Below are 17,372 nucleotides of genomic sequence, written 5' to 3' on the forward strand. Positions count from 1 at the left end.
GATATTCAAGAATGTATCGTATCGAAAAAATAACTCCCAATACGTATCGGGCAGACAGTTTTTCTTTTTCCTGGTAAAAAGTTGGGAATTTCAATCACCAAAGATTGACTGTTAACTGAACTAAAACTGATCAATAACGATACAAACATTATGGAGATAGCACATCTTAAATAATCATTACACAATACGTATACAACTATATTTTAACATGCTGGTTAAACAGTCATTAAAAGTTTGAATTTGAAGTGTATTTTGTAATTACAGCGAGACAAAAGGATAAAATTTATGCATTAAACGACTTAAGACTTTTTAATAGACTTGTTAAAGTTACATAATGAGTCAAAATGATGTCTTTCTTTCAAGATAATTGTATCATAAAACATGAGATTTATGTGAAATATGAATAAAGCGAAGTTTTGACTACTCAACTGCACTGTAAAGCAAGAAAAGAACTGCAAAATGTAAGTGCCGGAAAAGCAAAGGTTGTATCTATCGCTAAGTTGTTATCGTCAATGTCAACAATGTCAAGGTCACACGACGTTTATTCTTAGCAATGAAACTTGTAAACAACTTTGAATTGGAGCAAGAAAAGTGAGGAAAAATTTCTGATCATCTTTATTGAAGATTTATCAAAATCCTTGGTCACCTGACATGTATATCTATGGAATTGACACCATGGTAAATTCTTAAACTTTTCTGCGCATGTGTGCAAGAGGAAAAAGTGGAGCAATATTTTTGTGTTGGGGCAAACAAAAATTATTTTTACTTTTATTTTTCCCCATAAATGTAGATTTTTTAGGTTCTGAAAAATGTAATTTTCTGAAACCTAGTATCTTCCAGAATTGAATAAATTTGCATGTGTCATGCAGAAATTCTACTTTTGACAATTTTCCTCGTTTTCCATCACGGTGTCTCTTTAATGAATCCAATATATCGCATATCGCTTTATAAAGTATCGTATCGTATCGAAATTTTTTGCTCAATACACAGCCCTAATATCGATATAGTTTCAAGCAGAAAGCTTGTTATTGCCTTCTTGCAAGATTATTTTAAGGGAATTCTTTTACATGTATGGCTTGGATAGAGTCGCATACACGTTACCTGATAACCTGACTTTCAAACCCTTATCCTTCAATAGCTGTATCAATTTGCTATATGATAAAACCTATAAAATGTAAAATGAACAGCAACAAGTGATTAGTGTTCTGCTTTCATCTTCTTCCACCAGTTTTCCTTATTATAAAATTAATTCTCTCCAAACAGATCTCGTAAATTCCAATCGCCATCCTGATACAAATTGTTTTCATTTTTCCCTCATCATGTTATCCATTACAATGTGAACAAAATTTACCCTGCTATAGAAATAACATTAATATGAAGTAATTTATTTCAAATAAACAACATCAATGTCACAATAAAAATATACATGGTTCTGTTAAGAATGTGTATTCATTCATTTCTGAATTATTTCATTTTTACATTGTAAAAGAAGTTTATCCTAACTATCAAACAGAATTCAGTTTTATCATCCACCATACTGTAAAGGGATGTGCATGTAGCCTTGGTTAATTCCTTTTTAAAAAAAATCGAATCAATTTCTGAATTAGATTAGTTTTTTTAAACCTTCACGTTTTTCGTTTTGTCGTTTAGAAGGCCTAATTTAAGCTATTGAAATTATAAAGAAATTGAGCTACAAACATCCCGTAATACAGTATGCAGAAGACCATTTTCTATTTTAATGTTCTACGGAGTGAAGCAATGGGACCTACAATGCTTCAGCAACGTAGACACAGCATAAGTAACAAAAAGATGTAAATAAATCGTAAATACGTGATGGTACAACTTAAAATTGCCGCTGATCAACTTGTGTTTTTACTCTGTTCTTTCTTTATCTAGGGTAATTTGAGTCCTATTTCCACGTGGCTGTTTGGTTTATGCAGCGTTATAAAAATACTTAAACTTAACATCATGCCTTGAGATCCAGTTCATTTTCTTATTTGGCAATGTCTCATGGTTAAGTAAATCTTTGCAAACTGCTGATATTTTGGGGGGTGTGGCTCGCAAATGTGACGTCGACATACCGATTATCAGTCCACTTCCTAAAGCAATCCCTTTGTTCAGCGTTTTAACAGGCACTACCAGATGGCTTGGGCTATTGTAGATCTCTGTTTAGTTGTGTTTTTGCGCCTCGTAAACGCATAGTGAATCAACGATAAGTTTTATCTCACAATGATGGTGTCTAAATAACTCGTACCTAAGATGAGTTTTGGCTCACACGGAATCATCTGTTGTGTCTGCGTTGAGCTGATTGAGGTGGACTCTCTCCGATTCGGTGTCATAGAACACCTTTGGTTTTTTCATGTTGTTCATTTCATCGGACTCTCTTTGGGGTGATCGGTTGATCAGCACAGACGGCTGATTGTCTACGTTGGTGTACTGAGTGTTTGTGGTACTTCCGTTCACGTAACGTTCCCGATCTCCTCGGAATAGACAAGGCAACACTTGTTTGAATTCCTTTCTAAAGTTATCATTCATCCACGCATAGAGAAAAGGGTTATAAATTGTAGAACTCACAGCTATGACGTGCGCAATAAAAAATATAAGAGTAAAATAATAACAGTATTGATAACTCTTTTTGTAGGCAACTGTCACATTGACAATATTGAGCATTAGCCAACAAAGCACAAATATGGTTACCATGGCGATAAGCATTCTATTCGTTCGACGTTTGCGTCTTATTTCTAGTTCATCTCTTTCGCGACATTTTGAACCACTTCCAATTTTAGTCCTGGAGCGTTTTTTGAGCGCCAATGAGACCTTAAGATAGCAGTATGTTATAATGCTACAAGGCACAACGTACTGTAGAACTAGGCTTGTGACGGTGAAAAACTGACCAGCTTGGTCACGTGGCCAGTTCTCGTTGCACCTCCAGTCTCCGTTATTGTCATTCTGAGATAATTCCATATATATACCCAGTGGAAGTGATATGGAAATAGAAATGATCCAAATGGCCACTATTACGATCAAACAAACGAATACCTTCATCCGGGGTTTAAATGGATACACAATAACAAAGTAACGATCCACAGCAATGGCTGTTGAGGTTAGTGTGGACACATAGACACTTATTGCTTGGGACATAGGAACTATGTGACACAAAGCCTCTCCAAACATCCAAGAATTCAGAAAATATCCCAGTGGTGTAAAAGGAATTGATAACAGACATATAAGAATATCGGAAACGGCGAGATTGGTGATAAATATGTTGGTGATTGTCTGCATGGTTTTGTTCCGGACTACTACATACACAACAAGAGTGTTGCCACTGAGACCAAGGACGAAAATGATGACGTAAAGGCCAATAAAGAGGACAGCTAGTTCTGATTTCTGCATGACTTGATCCGGCTCGATCATGATCCCCGCTGTCGTCATCTCAGTGACGTTACCAGTGACGTTATACATAATGGTGCTCTGGTTCATTTTGGCTACGGTCGAATAAATTAACCATACAAACCTGAAATAGTAAACGATATTTATTCAATGGTAAACTTTTAAAAAATGTAAATAGTCGTCTGATATTTTTGCTTAAACGTAGTTTTGCCATTCAGAGATCAGACACGCGCGGAATGCTACCACACTTTATGTTTCTTTATCATGTTTTGTTTTGTTTGTCAGGCTTAAGAACTCTTTATTTACAATGCACTTTGTAATTTTCTATTTAGCTTGGAAAAGTTTCCTCGACTAATTTTGAATCATGATCAGCTTCTTATATATGTAAAGGATAACATTATTATGATATGATATAAATTATGACATGTCTATTATTTAATTTAAAAAAAAACAACTTATTTTTCATTTAAATTACACAACACTTCAGTATTTTTGATTGAGTTAGAATATGAATATTCACTCTCAAATTTCCATCAAAACAGGAACACCCCCCACCCCCCAATAAGGACTAGCGTACTTTGAGGAGGCCTTGCCTCATTTTTTAGCTCACCTGAGCTGAAGGCTCAAGTGAGCTTTTCTGTTTAACGTTGTCCGCTCGTCTATAAAAGTTTCCCATCTTAACTTTTTCTCAAAAACCACTGGGCCAGTTTTAACTTAAGTTGGTACAAAGCATACCTGGGTAAAGGGAATTCTGAATAGTGAAAATGAAAGGCCAAACTCCTTCCAAGGGAAGATACATGTAATCAAGAACAAGAGGCCCATGGGCCACAACGAACACCTGAGTAACTTCGGCCTTGCTGTTTTTCACCTGATTTCCCACTAGTACTTATTGTGGCCCCGCCCTACCCCCAGGGGTCATGTGAACAATAAGAATCTACACTATCCCAGGATGCTTCCACTAAAGTTTCAGCTTTTCTGGCCCAGTGGTTCTTGAGAAGGAGATCTTTAAAGATTTTTTCCTACATATTTCAATGCAAAACTTGGATTCCCAATTGTGGCCCCGCCCTACCCCGGGGGTCATGATTTCAAGAATTTAAAATTTACACTACCCCAGAATTCTTCCACATAAGTTTCAGCTTTTGTGGCCCAGCGGTTCTAGAGAAGAAGATTTTTAAAGATTTTTACTTCATATTTCAATGTAAAACTTGGGTTCCTTATTGTGGCCCCGCCCTACCCCTGGGGGTCATGAATTGAATAATTAAGAATCTACACTACCCCAGGATGCTTCCACATAAATTTCAGTCTTTCTGGCCCAGTGGTTCTTTAGAAAAAGATTTTTAAAGATTTTTTTCTACATATTTCAATGTAAAACTTTGATTCCCTATTGTGGCCCCGCCCTATCCCTGGGGGTCATGATTTGAACAATTCAGAATCTACAATTCCCCAGGATGCTTCCACATGAGTTTCATCTTTTCTAGTCCAGTGGTTCTTGAGAAGAAGATTTTTAAAGATTTTTTCTACATATTTCAATGTTAAACTTGGATTCCCTATTGTGGCCCCGCCCTACCCCTGGGGGTCATGATTTCAACAATTTAGAATCTACTCTACCCCAGGATAATTCCACATAAGTTTCGCTTTTCTGGCCCAGTGGTTCTTAAGAAGATTTTTAAAGATTTTTTTCTACATATTTCAATGTTAAACTTGGATTCCCTATTGTGGCCCCGTCCTACCTACGGGGGCCATGATTTGAACAATTTAAAATTTACACTACCCCAGAATTCTTCCACATAAGTTTCAGCTTCTCTGGCCCAGTGGTTCTTGAGGAAAAGATTTTTTTAATTATCTCACCATATTTTTGTCTTTTCTTGATTATCTCCCCTTGGAAGGGGGCTTGGCCCTTTATTTTAACAATTTGAACTCCCCTTTATCCAAGGATGATTTGTAACAAGTTTGGTTAAAGTTGTCCCAGTGGTTCTTGAGAAGTTGAAAATGTGAAAAGTTTACAGACGGACGGACAACGGGTGATCAGAAAAGCTCACTTGAGCTTTCAGCTCAGGTTTGCTAAAAAGCAAAAAATAGGATGTGGTCATTCTTCTCACGGCCCCCGGAGATATGATGGGACCACAATAGGGATCAAGAACCACTGGGCCAGAAAATCTTAAACTTATCTGAAAGCTTCCTGAGGTAGTGCAGATTGTAAATTGTTCAAATCATGTACCTGGGGATATCAATCTGGTAGTGTACAATGTGCTGATGCACAACAGCAGGGCCAAAGTTCTGGTGTAAGCGTTGCTGCCCAAGAATCTCTTGTTATTCTTGTTTTCCATGTTTCAAAATTAATTTGTTTTAAACATAGTCTGATAAATTGTTGCCTGTTTTTGAGACTGTGTTTACGAGAGAAACCCTCGGGTTTTATTTCACCGTTTTCTTTTCGCTATGCTGTCTCCCGGCAGCACGGACAATCAACCTCTCGGACGAAAGTTAATGAATAACAGATACTGTTCCTTGAAATTCTCCATTATAAGACTCTTGGGTCTTCGTGTGAAACAGCACTAATCAAACCATAGCACGAGGTTAGAGTCGAAACTTCAACTCCAAACAATTTATTTGATTTAGGGAGACAGTCTTTTACAAAAAAGCGCTCTCAAATTGCACGTTACTTGTGGGAAGTAATTGATGTGATACCTACAAAATGTGTGGAAAAGAGCGTTTATTTCCCTATTCCTGCTCATTTTCGGGCCTAGACATGTAGAACTCATTTCCGTTCAGGCTCAGTGACAAATTGATAAATTTTATCTTCATTTCAAATTTCCGATACACAATATTCGTTGAAATACAAGTATTCTGTACCATTAATGCCTGAAGACAATTATTCCTCTGTTACGGAGAATGAACTTTAAATGGACCTTGATAGATCCAAATAACAAAATGAACAGCTTCATAATAACGCCCTCTATTTAAGTATTATTTAAATCAATAGAAAGCAAGAGGTATTTTTATACAGAAAATTGAGTAAAAAAAAATATAAACATCAAAGAGGTTTGTATGCTGTGGAATAATGATGGTCTGGAAATCTTTAACAAACACGTTACATGTACATAAAATTATTATTAGGATACAATTTCAATTTCTTCGTAATATCTGAATATTATTTTATGTACTACAAATATGTTGATAATCTGAGAGAGAGAGTGTGTGTGTGTGTGTGTGTGTTAACAGATTAAGTAATATTAAAATGAAATTTACCTTCACTTACAATATTAATGTTTTATTCTGAATTACTTAAGGCAGATAAAAGAAAACGGGGGAAGGGACTTTCTTTAACCTTTGCCTAAAAAAATCCATTTCAGACATGATAAAATCAGGAGTGAAAGCTAAAAGGCTACCATAGACTTCTATCTTGATATGACACAGGTAGTGAAATTATTAGATATTTGCTCATAAGGCATCAAACAGGGTTGTCCCTAAGAACTGAAATAGCAGGGGACATAAAAAAAATAGAGGAGGGTCTTGATTTCCTCCCCTAACAGGGGTTGAGGGGGAATAACAGAATAACCAGGGGATAACGTCATTATAGGCGGGGGGGGGGGTTAATTCCCCAACCCTCTAGTTTTAGGGACAACCCTGCATTAAAGCATTATTTAATATAATAAAGATGTGGTGTTCCTGCAAATCTGATGTTAACACATTAAGTTTTCCCTGATAAGTAAGTTTCACAACCCAATAGTTTACCCAAACAACCACAATCTATCAGTTAATAGAGGTGAAATATGGAGATAACGAATATTAATCCAAACTCAAAAGTCCATTGAAACAAAAGAAATCGGGAGAAGAGCAAACACGGGCCTCCAAAATATCAGAGGTGGGACCGGTCACACCCGCCTTGTGCTCCTTGTCATGATCGGGAAATAATGGGAAAATCTGTCCACAATTCAGGTGTAAATAATGGTCTAATTATGAGTATGTAAAACGTCAGTCAACATATGACTTAATAATAGATGGTATTTGCTGACAAGGTCATTGTATTGACCATAGAACTTGCAAAATGATGACTTTCGAGAGATTGTTTATATCCTTGTTTCATCAACTTGTTTGTCAACAGCTTGCCTCGTTTAAAAAATGTTCTTACTTGGAGCATGTTCTTGTGTATCAAATCAACTGGGAGATAAACCCCATATGCAGGTGACAAGGGCATATTGCTACATACAAGTAAGGGAAGTTGACGATAGAAAAGTTGAAGTCATCACGTTTATCATAAAGGTTTGTTGTTAGGTTACCATTAACGATTTTTTTTCCTAGTAAAATATCCAAGTATAAAACTGATGTGTGGGACTCCGTGGTACCTTTTTTTCTAGTTCTCTGAGATATATCCAGTCGACCGATAAATTGAAGTAACTATTATTAAATGATAATACGTCGTCAATATATACATGTATAAATGTCGAGTTGAAGACACCACAGCAATTGCAAGTGTCTTCTTCTTCTTCTTCTCATCATGTTTAAGTCTTTGTTAATAAATTTTGCTTTATATGAATGCAAAAATATGTCTGCTAATAACGGAAAGGTGTCTTGTTTTAAAACTTCCTTATACATCTGATGACTTCTCAATGCAAAGCAATAAAACGGGTAGGCACTAGAAGTCCTCAATTTTTTCCGTAATGCTTGACAAAGGAACAAAGGTAATGTCTTACCTGTCTGCTACATCCAATCATTATTTCCTTAAAACAGAACATATTGTCAAATAAAGCATCTTGTAAAAACGTCCGTTCTTGGGAAAATGTCCCAGTCCATATGGTTAACTGATCAATATTGTGTGGGAGTTTTGGTACAAACAAATTGATTGGCGAGTAATTGTTTAAGTACGACCAATTATTGATACTGGACGTTCCCTATCAATAATCATTAACAGAAATGTTTCTGAACCATCGTGTGTTCAGTGGTAATCAAGCAGTGTTTTAAATCACCAAACAATTGATTAGTCTGTCACAGTTCTACTGCTCTACGAGGAAGAATCCTGCCATTCTAGAGAGGGGTTTAAGTGATACCTGTAATTATATCCATTCGGATTGATAAAGTGACCTACTATTGATTCCATTTCTAACACACTGCAAATAAAATTGTCGACTGGCATGTGCTGCATCTATTTTTTTTTTTCTTGGAATAACTTTGTTAATGAGAAAAAAACCCCATTTAGTTCTGTTTTATGCGTATTAGTATAATGGCATCCCATTGTGAACACGTGGAAATCACCAGAGTTGAAGTTCTAATGGAAAGCTCTACCAAAGGAGTCGAGAAACATTTGCCTTGTGCCTAGATTATTATTCAAACTATTTTAATAAACATATCCTTCAGGTAGATATTCCAACAATTTTGGAGCATTACCACAATTACCGAACAACACACTTAACTACTTCTGCCGAGTGTTTACTTGGAGGATTTGCCATTCTACATTATCTTTTCTCAAACATTTTTCCGTATTGTTTAGAAAGGCTCAGTTTCGCTTTGACAACAGACAAGGTTTATTAATTAAAACTCGCAAAGCAGTACATGCCACTTCTGTTTCTACAGATGCCAAATACTTAATATATATATTTCGCGTTTCTTAAATCCAGTGGTAGACATATGTGATTATTACTTGAAATTGCTTAAAAGAAGAAACACAATATCTGTAAAAGCGATTAACAAAAACTTATTATTAATGTCCGATAGTTTCCCGGATCCAGATTTTTTTTCTATTAGTGCTTTGTATTATCTTATAGTCATTTTATTTTCTTTTAGAATAAGAATTTCTCAAACAGGACGAGGCTACTGGTACACACTGGGACATAAACCAAAAAGGGAACTTCAATTCAGGTTTTTATTTAAGTTAATTAACAGTGATATTCATTAAACAAATACTGATATGCAGTTTTATGCTTTCATTGAAGAAAAAAAAATATATTTCGTGATTGTTGCTAGGTAAATCAATGTAAAAGTATAGAACTAAGCCGTCGTTAATTTCTGAACCTAGGAACTGAAGAACAAAACAAAATCTCTTACATTTAAGATTATTGGAACTGGCGGAGAAAAGTGAAGTGGTCATTTCACTATACATACCTAATACCTCGATGTTTAGCAATGACAACGAGTTAAAACCAGTGTTAAAACCAGAAAACATTGCAAATTCATATACTTTTATTATGCTCTATTTACTTCAACTGTGATAGATTTTAAAACAAACTAACTTCATGATAAGGAGACTTTATGGATGTAAGACATAAAAGTACTATTCTTTTTGCACTGATTGAGAACATCTACTTTGTACAAATAACCCATGGAATGTTTTAGTCCGCAGAAATTCTGGGAAAAAAAATAATAAAGAATTGAGGGATCCTTGACAGTATAGTTATTCATACGTGAAGTACGTTTTAAGGTCAATTAAATGAAAAACATCGCCTTTTGTTTTACAAGTAACAACCATATTGTTTTCATTTACATACATACCAAATACATAAGCATTTAAAATATATAGAGAAGGGGGGATAATTTGCTAAAAAAAAACAACAATGAAATTTGCTTTGTATGCCTACAAATTGAAATATTAACATTCTTTCCTAGATTTGTTTAATCTTTCAGTTAGAGTAAAATCTCATTTTTTACAACTCAAGTTATTCCAGTTGATTTATAACCTCTGTTATGACGACTCGAGTGTTTATCATTGGTCTGACTTTCAACAGAATGCCGTATATCTTCCCAGTATTGTGATTTGTTTTCTCTTTCTTTGAGAGAGAGGTGTTCGAAACTATTTACCAGTTTCTCATTATTGTTAATGCACACCAATGATAAAAGATTAAACGTTGATGCAATCTGTAAGAGAATCCTCGGCACGCGTGTCAGTACTAGAACTGAAACCTCATTATCCGCACAATTTCGCTTTTTCTTACAAAGTGTTTCACTAATAAATGCAGTCTTCTCTTTTTTAACATTCAATTACAGAGCAAGTTTGATTGAGTGCAGCTTTTGTTGGCCATCTGTTCCTCTACATAAAAGAGATCAGGCGCGTAAGCGACTTGTTCTTAAAAATAATTTTTATCTAAGCGATAACTGTTGTTCGCCCTTTTTAGGTTATCGTGGGGCAGCGCTTCTACTCATGTAAAACACGAGCAATTATATGGAATCCCAGACGGGCAAAGAATTCCTTTTTCTGTGGAAAACGTTTAAAAACGTAAATTATTATTCTTTTTTTTCATTTATTTGTAATCAAATTTAGAATTTAAATTTATTGGTGATAAATTGACATGAAATGTAAAGATAATGAAGAGTGAACATACCCAAAAGTTCATTTCAACAATATAAATTATGAGCAGAGCCATCAAGGCCCTCTGAAGACAATGGTGGGATTAGGTGCCATCCAATTTATTGAAAAATAATTAATCGTCTGGTTGACGTACTAAGTAGTATTTACTCAAATATTGAATTAACTACCAAGGATACTGAAAATTTAGTTTGCACCTTCCGTACTCTAAAATTCGCTTTTTATTACAAAACAAAAATAACAAATAAGGCCTAAGCTAATATTTTATAAGACAAAAATACGCCTCTCTATATTTATTGACTGGGTTCAAAGGCAACATGCGTTTTGTCGAAATCGAGAACTAAGATGTTGGTTTTTTTTTTTTTTTTTTTTTTTTTACTGTACGTTGATCCCGAGAGTTTGTATCACCGACCAATTGCCGGTAAAAAGCTGCAATTAGACCTATACATAGCACTTGCAGCTAAGATAGGGGATCTTTTTCGTTCCAACATTTACTTCAAGACAGGACTTCAGTCGATCTCATCTGATGGACCGGTCTCCAGTCCTATTGATAAAGATCAACTTCTTGCGTCACACAGGCGACCCCTGTATGCGCTAAGGCGGAGGCAACAGTTTACTCAGAGAATTCGACAAAACGCATTCTTTCCGAGAACCCAGACAAGTAATTATGTTTTTTTATGCCTGTCCCGCCTAAGCTGAGGAATAACAAAGTCAAATTAAGAGTGACGTAAAAAATGTCGTAATGATCCAACATCTCACTGACCCTCAGTAAAAACATTGGAAATCTTTTTAAAGTATAGATTTATATAGAAAACAATTTTCAGCAGATACAATTATTTTTCTTAAAAAAGTAAATAAAAAAAACAACTCACACCTTCCAAATAACAACTGTTTGCACGTTCCTCACACGTTTGCAGAAATTGAAATAACGCAGACGACCGGGTAATTAATGAAGTTTTTCTCTTATCCGTGTTCCATCAAATAAGAAAGAAACGTCTATAAATTCATTATCTGCCCCATTACTCTCAGTTTTGTGCATACAATATTCCTCATAAAAATGAGGAGCATACTGATTTATTCATTATAGCAGGTTTTTTATATAGAAAGTCCGGGTTGTATCGGGAGGTCAAAGGTTAGAGATACTTATATAACTCTTGCTGGGTCAAGATGACAAAACCAAGTCGTCTGATGCTAGTTAAGCAGAGGGTACCGGCACTGCATAGTGATTACTAGCCCGAAAGAAGTACAAACATTTTTCTAATACTGACTATCCAAGACAAAAATATGGATGAAGCGTGATTGATTAATGTATAGCCAAAAATGATGTTTTCTTCAAGTATTTTAGTTATTATGACATTCGATCTTGATTTTATTAAGCATATTTTATATTTCATTAATGCGTCCATCCTTCGAAACCATACACAAGTAATTCCAGTAAAATTATTCATAACAATGGCGCTGATCTGTAGTGTGCATCCATAAACCAGGATAAACGAGACAGTTGCAGCAATAGACAACACATAGTTGCCATTTATTCTAGCAGTGGTCAGATTATAAATGTAAAAGAGTGATATAAACATAATCCGTGTAGGGTTCCCTGTGATGTAACATCCTGTTAAGAAAATATACTGCTTCGTTTTCTTATTCACGCTTCTAGGTCTTCCAGGACAAGGAAAATAGTCGAACTAATCTTACAAAATGTTTATATGCAACTTTCTGTCTCTGCAAAACTCAGAATTTTCCGGAATAATTTCCATTTTTTTTAATAATACATCCATACGAGTGAAAAATTCTCGAGAGGGACGTTAAACAACAACATATGAAATTAAATATATATATATATATATTGAGATCTGGCGACCGTTTCACTAACAAATCGTAGATCGTAAACGTACGATTACGTTTACGATTATTTTACGTGAACGCATACGAGCGTTTCACAAAACATGTCGTAGCACTTACGATAAGCGAGTTACGACCAACTTATTGAAACTATTCTGACTGAGGAGGTGTATTTGTTGAAGAGAAAGAAAGAAAGAAAAAGAACGAAAGAAAGGAAAAGATCATAACTAAGTAAAAAAAAATCACCATGAATTTTTCTCAGTCTTCAAAAAGAAATAAAATGGCCATTAATTAAAGGAAAATCGTTTACTAAAAAAAGTATATATCTATATTTATAATATATATTAAATGAAAGTTCCTTTTTCACCGGGATCAAATTATACATATCAATTATCTAAATTTATTCTTGCATTTTATGTCTTATAATTAACAAGTATAGTCCACGATGGTATATAACGTTCCATTTTACTTCAAACTAAAATTGCAAATTTATGACACACTCGTACATGCATATCTAAACATTTGAAAACAAAGTTTTCCAAATGTTTAGAACTTTAGACGATCCTCTGCCTTGTTTCCTGTTTCTGTTCAAAAACTAATCATTTTTAAACTCGGTATGTTTATTTATTTAATTCTACTTTCATTATTGAATTTTTTAAATACCCGGTAATATTGTTATTTATTTATTTTTTTAAATATTGTTGATACTCCCCATATGCAGGTTTGTCAAAGTATTTTTTAAAAATGAATTACTTCGTGAATTACTTAGTATATAGATCCCTGCCTATATTAATATGTATTATTTCGATAGTTTTTCTGCTTCAACCACTTCTCAGAGAGCAACTGCCTTACTCACTATATTCTTTGGACTGTATATTCATACACAAATCTCTACGTAAGGGTGTTATCAAACTATCTATCGCTCAATATCCCGTGCAAATCTTCGCACTCGGAATACATGATATACCCTGACGCAAAATAAATTATTTTCACAATTTCCAAGTTATGAACAAAATTAAAAATTCAAATCTGTAAATTGACGCAACACTGAGTCTAGAGCAGGCCCTCATCCAAAAACCGGCCATCGGCGTCTTTTGTATATACGAGGGTTGTCAAATCGTAGACAAAGCGTTTTTATCGAAAATTAATGAGCGCACTAAGCTGAATTTTTCTGCATATGTTTATAATTTGTCATATTTATGTGCATCGTTTTTTTTTTTTAATAAAATAAAGAAAAAATAAAGATGCCATTATGATTGAATGTGCACAGGGTTTCATTATAGAATACACGAGTATTATTTTGAAATAAAAATTGTATATAGATAAGCTCAAAAAAGAAATATTAAACTTTTAACGCATTTTTTTTTTCATTGCAAGTATGTTTTAGCGTGTATTTTAATATCGGACTCGGTCTTCACAATTTACTTGCAAGGAAAGCAGACAGTAGGAAAGTAAAAGTGACAATCTTTTGGAATCTTGCTTATATTTCTGTTTTGTGTTGCTTTTTTTTCATGAAATTACTTACACGTAAGTATCTTAAGAGTGCCCCTGACTACTCGTAGACTTACGATCAACTTTAATCGTAACTTGCAAATCGTAACTCTTAGTGAAACGCACTTACGTGCTACGTTCACATTTACGTCTACATTTACGAGCTACGACCTGTTAGTGAAACGGTCCCCAGGCTTGATAAGGTACACATATTTCTAAAGGAACAGAAGTCGATGACCAGTGGCAATGGTGAATATTTACTTATACCTGTTAATGGTTATTTCGCATTACATGAAAAGAAGTCTTTTGCTGTGGCCTTTAATTCTACATTTAGATATATTTATTTTCATTCCTACGTTGATTCGATTTATCTCTTTGAACTCAAATTAAAAGACTCTACAGAGTATGACATATCTGTTTCATATATTTTGATATTTTACTACAAGAGAAATTAATGGCAAACAACAAAACTTATGATAAACGTGATAACTTCAACTTTTCTATCGTCAACTTCCCTTATTTTTTCTAAAACGAGGCAAGCTATTGACAAAAAAGCTGATGATATAAATATATCAACTGCCCCGTTTAAAGTCAACATTTGGAAAAGTCTACGGTCGATACAATGACCTTGTTAGAAAATACAATCTATCGTTAATCAAATGTTGATTGACTGACGTTTTTCGTTCAAATTGTTATATTATTATTTCCTCACTGAATTCTCTATGGATTTTCCCGTTTGCCCGATCATGACGAAAAGCACAAGGTGGGTGTGACGGTCAACTGGGGATGCTTACTCCTCCATGGTACCTGATCCCACCGCTGATGTTTTTATAGGATTGTTTTTGATGTGCTCCAAATTTGTATTGTTTTAATGGACTTTTGAGCTGGATTACTGAGCGTTATCTTCAAATTTCATACTTTTCCCGTTTATCGATCTGCTTTTGTTAAATATGAAATATGAATATATTAATGAAAATAAATATATCTATTTGTACAGTTTTTTTTTAAATTCCTTTATGTATTTTGGAGGATAATGATGCGTTTGTTAATTTTTATCTATTTCAGCGAACATCTGAAATCAAAGTTTCTAGATCATAACGACTTCAGACCTACCACACAGGACGATGCCGGAGGCTTCATCGTGCTGCGTTTTCGATTGGTTGTATTCCCGGTATGGCATTTTATGACGGCTTCTGTCAGAGTTTAATTTTTGTGAAACTATTTATTAATTGCTCCTGGCAGTACTGGAGATTTTAAGTATCCAATAGATTGTAGAAAGGCAGTTGTATCAGATATACTTTATAAAGGAACGACAACAAATGTCGGCATGACTTCCTCTTAACGAAGTGGCCTTTATGTAAAATTAATTACAGGAATAATGTCGAAAAAAGCTCGTGGCCGTATAATTACTGCGGCAAGCTTGGTAATCTTTATGGCTGTGAAATTATCGCTCTTGGTGCCAACTTTTTAATAAGGATTTTTCAATATCTGTTGTTATGGAAAAACTTGCATTCGGCATGTAATCTTCAATATCATATTTTTTATGTCTTTGGAGCTCACTAAGACGATTATTTTTAACGATTTTTCAAAGAACTTTCCCATAATTCTGATCTCTTTGTCTGATAAATGGTAAGTAATGACATTAGTTACACCGTCTATGATTCCCCGCTTCAGATGAATCTGCTATTAGGTTATTAAATGGGTTGAAAACGTCAAGAATGGTACTGCTACATGGGACAAGTGCTTGAAATATCAACAATTACATTTCTGTCATGTATCAATAAAATAAAATCCTGAGCTACATATTATATGACCAAAAGACACGTGGGTCTTGAAGGTCAGTCATGAAATTGGGCATCTTTGACATGGATTTGGACTTCTTAGACATGGACTTGGACCTCATAGACACATGGATTTGGACCTATTAAATTGGGATTTGGACCTCTTAGACATGGATTTGAATCCTCTTAAACATTGAATTATACCTTTTAGACGTTGATTTTTCTATTTTGGCACTGGACTTCATTATCTATGTTATCAAATTCATGCTAGTTCGGTGATCAGCAAGATGCTATGACTAAAAGACTTTTTTGTAAACATTTTATCTAGACTCCTTCCTGAACTTTGAACCAATATAAGCACGAAATCTCATATTTTATTGCCATCATTTATACTGTTTACGGTACGCCAATGTAAAGAATATTTTCAAAGAATTATATAATGCTTTTTCAATAATTTAACTCACCCTGGGGCCTGATCTCTGAACCATAGGGGAAATGAACTTTATAATTGCGGTAGAGGACTAACTGATCACACAATGCTGTAAATACCGTTTGCGTGCTAGATATTCATTAGTCATGAAGGACTTTAAAGTAACATTTCCATATATGACCAACCTCGATCAATCCTAAAGGGTCATTATCTTTTTTAAAAAATGAATCTACACTACATTTGGTCCCCCTAAAAGATTAAAATTCCTTCCTTTAAACCCCAATATTTCATTCCCACCATAAAACAACTTAAATCCTATTTTCAAAATTTATTTTGCAGCCTGTATGTTTTAGATTTTGATACTTTTTCTTGGTGTTCATGTGTAAGTCAATCACACTTGATACATTAATCATAAGTAAGTCTGTCATCAGCTTAATTTACATTTGTTTTGAAATTAATTGAATTCCTACTGCTCTATATAGAAGCTATACATTTAAGTTTATTGAATTCTGTCTCGGTAGTTTAGGGTAGATTCTTAATCGATTTAGCTCGAATTTTCTCTTTCCTAAGTCCTATCCGTCTAAAAGGAACACGACTCTATAGCTATTTATTCTTTAATCAACAAATAAAACTGATAATTGTCTGGTCAGATTTGGCACGCGGGTTTTCGAGAAGATGGTTTCCACAGGACACATTCTGATGGACAAACGGATAGCAAGTGAATATGCATATACATGTATCACGAAATGAATCGCGTGATTTAAAATCTTATAATAGCGTTCTATTTAAAAAAGAATTATTATTGTTCAAAATCAACATTGTTAGATTATTAATCTTCTTATCTCCGATCATTTTTGTCGTTTACATATGCATGAACGTAAAGCTGTTTTCCCCTTACAATCTGACTATGTGTTTTACATGCCATTGGATTTTTGGAACCATTTTTTTCCACACAAGTTTAGATTACTAATTGATAAATTCACAATAACTACACTACAATAGGGACGTTATATAAATAAAGATTGGCATAAATATTGAATAAGGATAACACGTGTTGGTTGATTAATAAATATAATTAATAATAATTAATAAATATAATTAATAAATATTAAATTGCATTTAGAATCGACAACTAAAATACATG

General features: G+C 34.3%; 1 protein-coding gene across 1 annotated transcript in view; it reads right to left on the minus strand.

Moving 5' to 3' along the window:
- Nucleotides 1–1,364: 1,364 nt before the first annotated feature.
- The window catches only part of LOC133194027 (neuropeptide Y receptor type 2-like), a 38,082-nt gene continuing 22,074 nt past the window's right edge, over nt 1,365–17,372 (minus strand). Inside the window, exon 3 of the mRNA XM_061329951.1 lies at nt 1,365–3,514. Within this exon, the coding sequence (XP_061185935.1) occupies nt 2,272–3,480 (1,209 nt within the window). The 5' untranslated portion in view covers nt 3,481–3,514 and the 3' untranslated portion in view covers nt 1,365–2,271. The remainder of the gene's footprint in view (nt 3,515–17,372) is intronic.

This window comes from Saccostrea echinata, unplaced genomic scaffold, assembly GCF_033153115.1.
Source record: "Saccostrea echinata isolate AGI-Se365-2 ecotype Australia unplaced genomic scaffold, CSIRO_AGI_Sech_v1 ptg000001l, whole genome shotgun sequence".
Classification (NCBI taxonomy): Eukaryota; Metazoa; Mollusca; class Bivalvia; order Ostreida; family Ostreidae; genus Saccostrea; species Saccostrea echinata.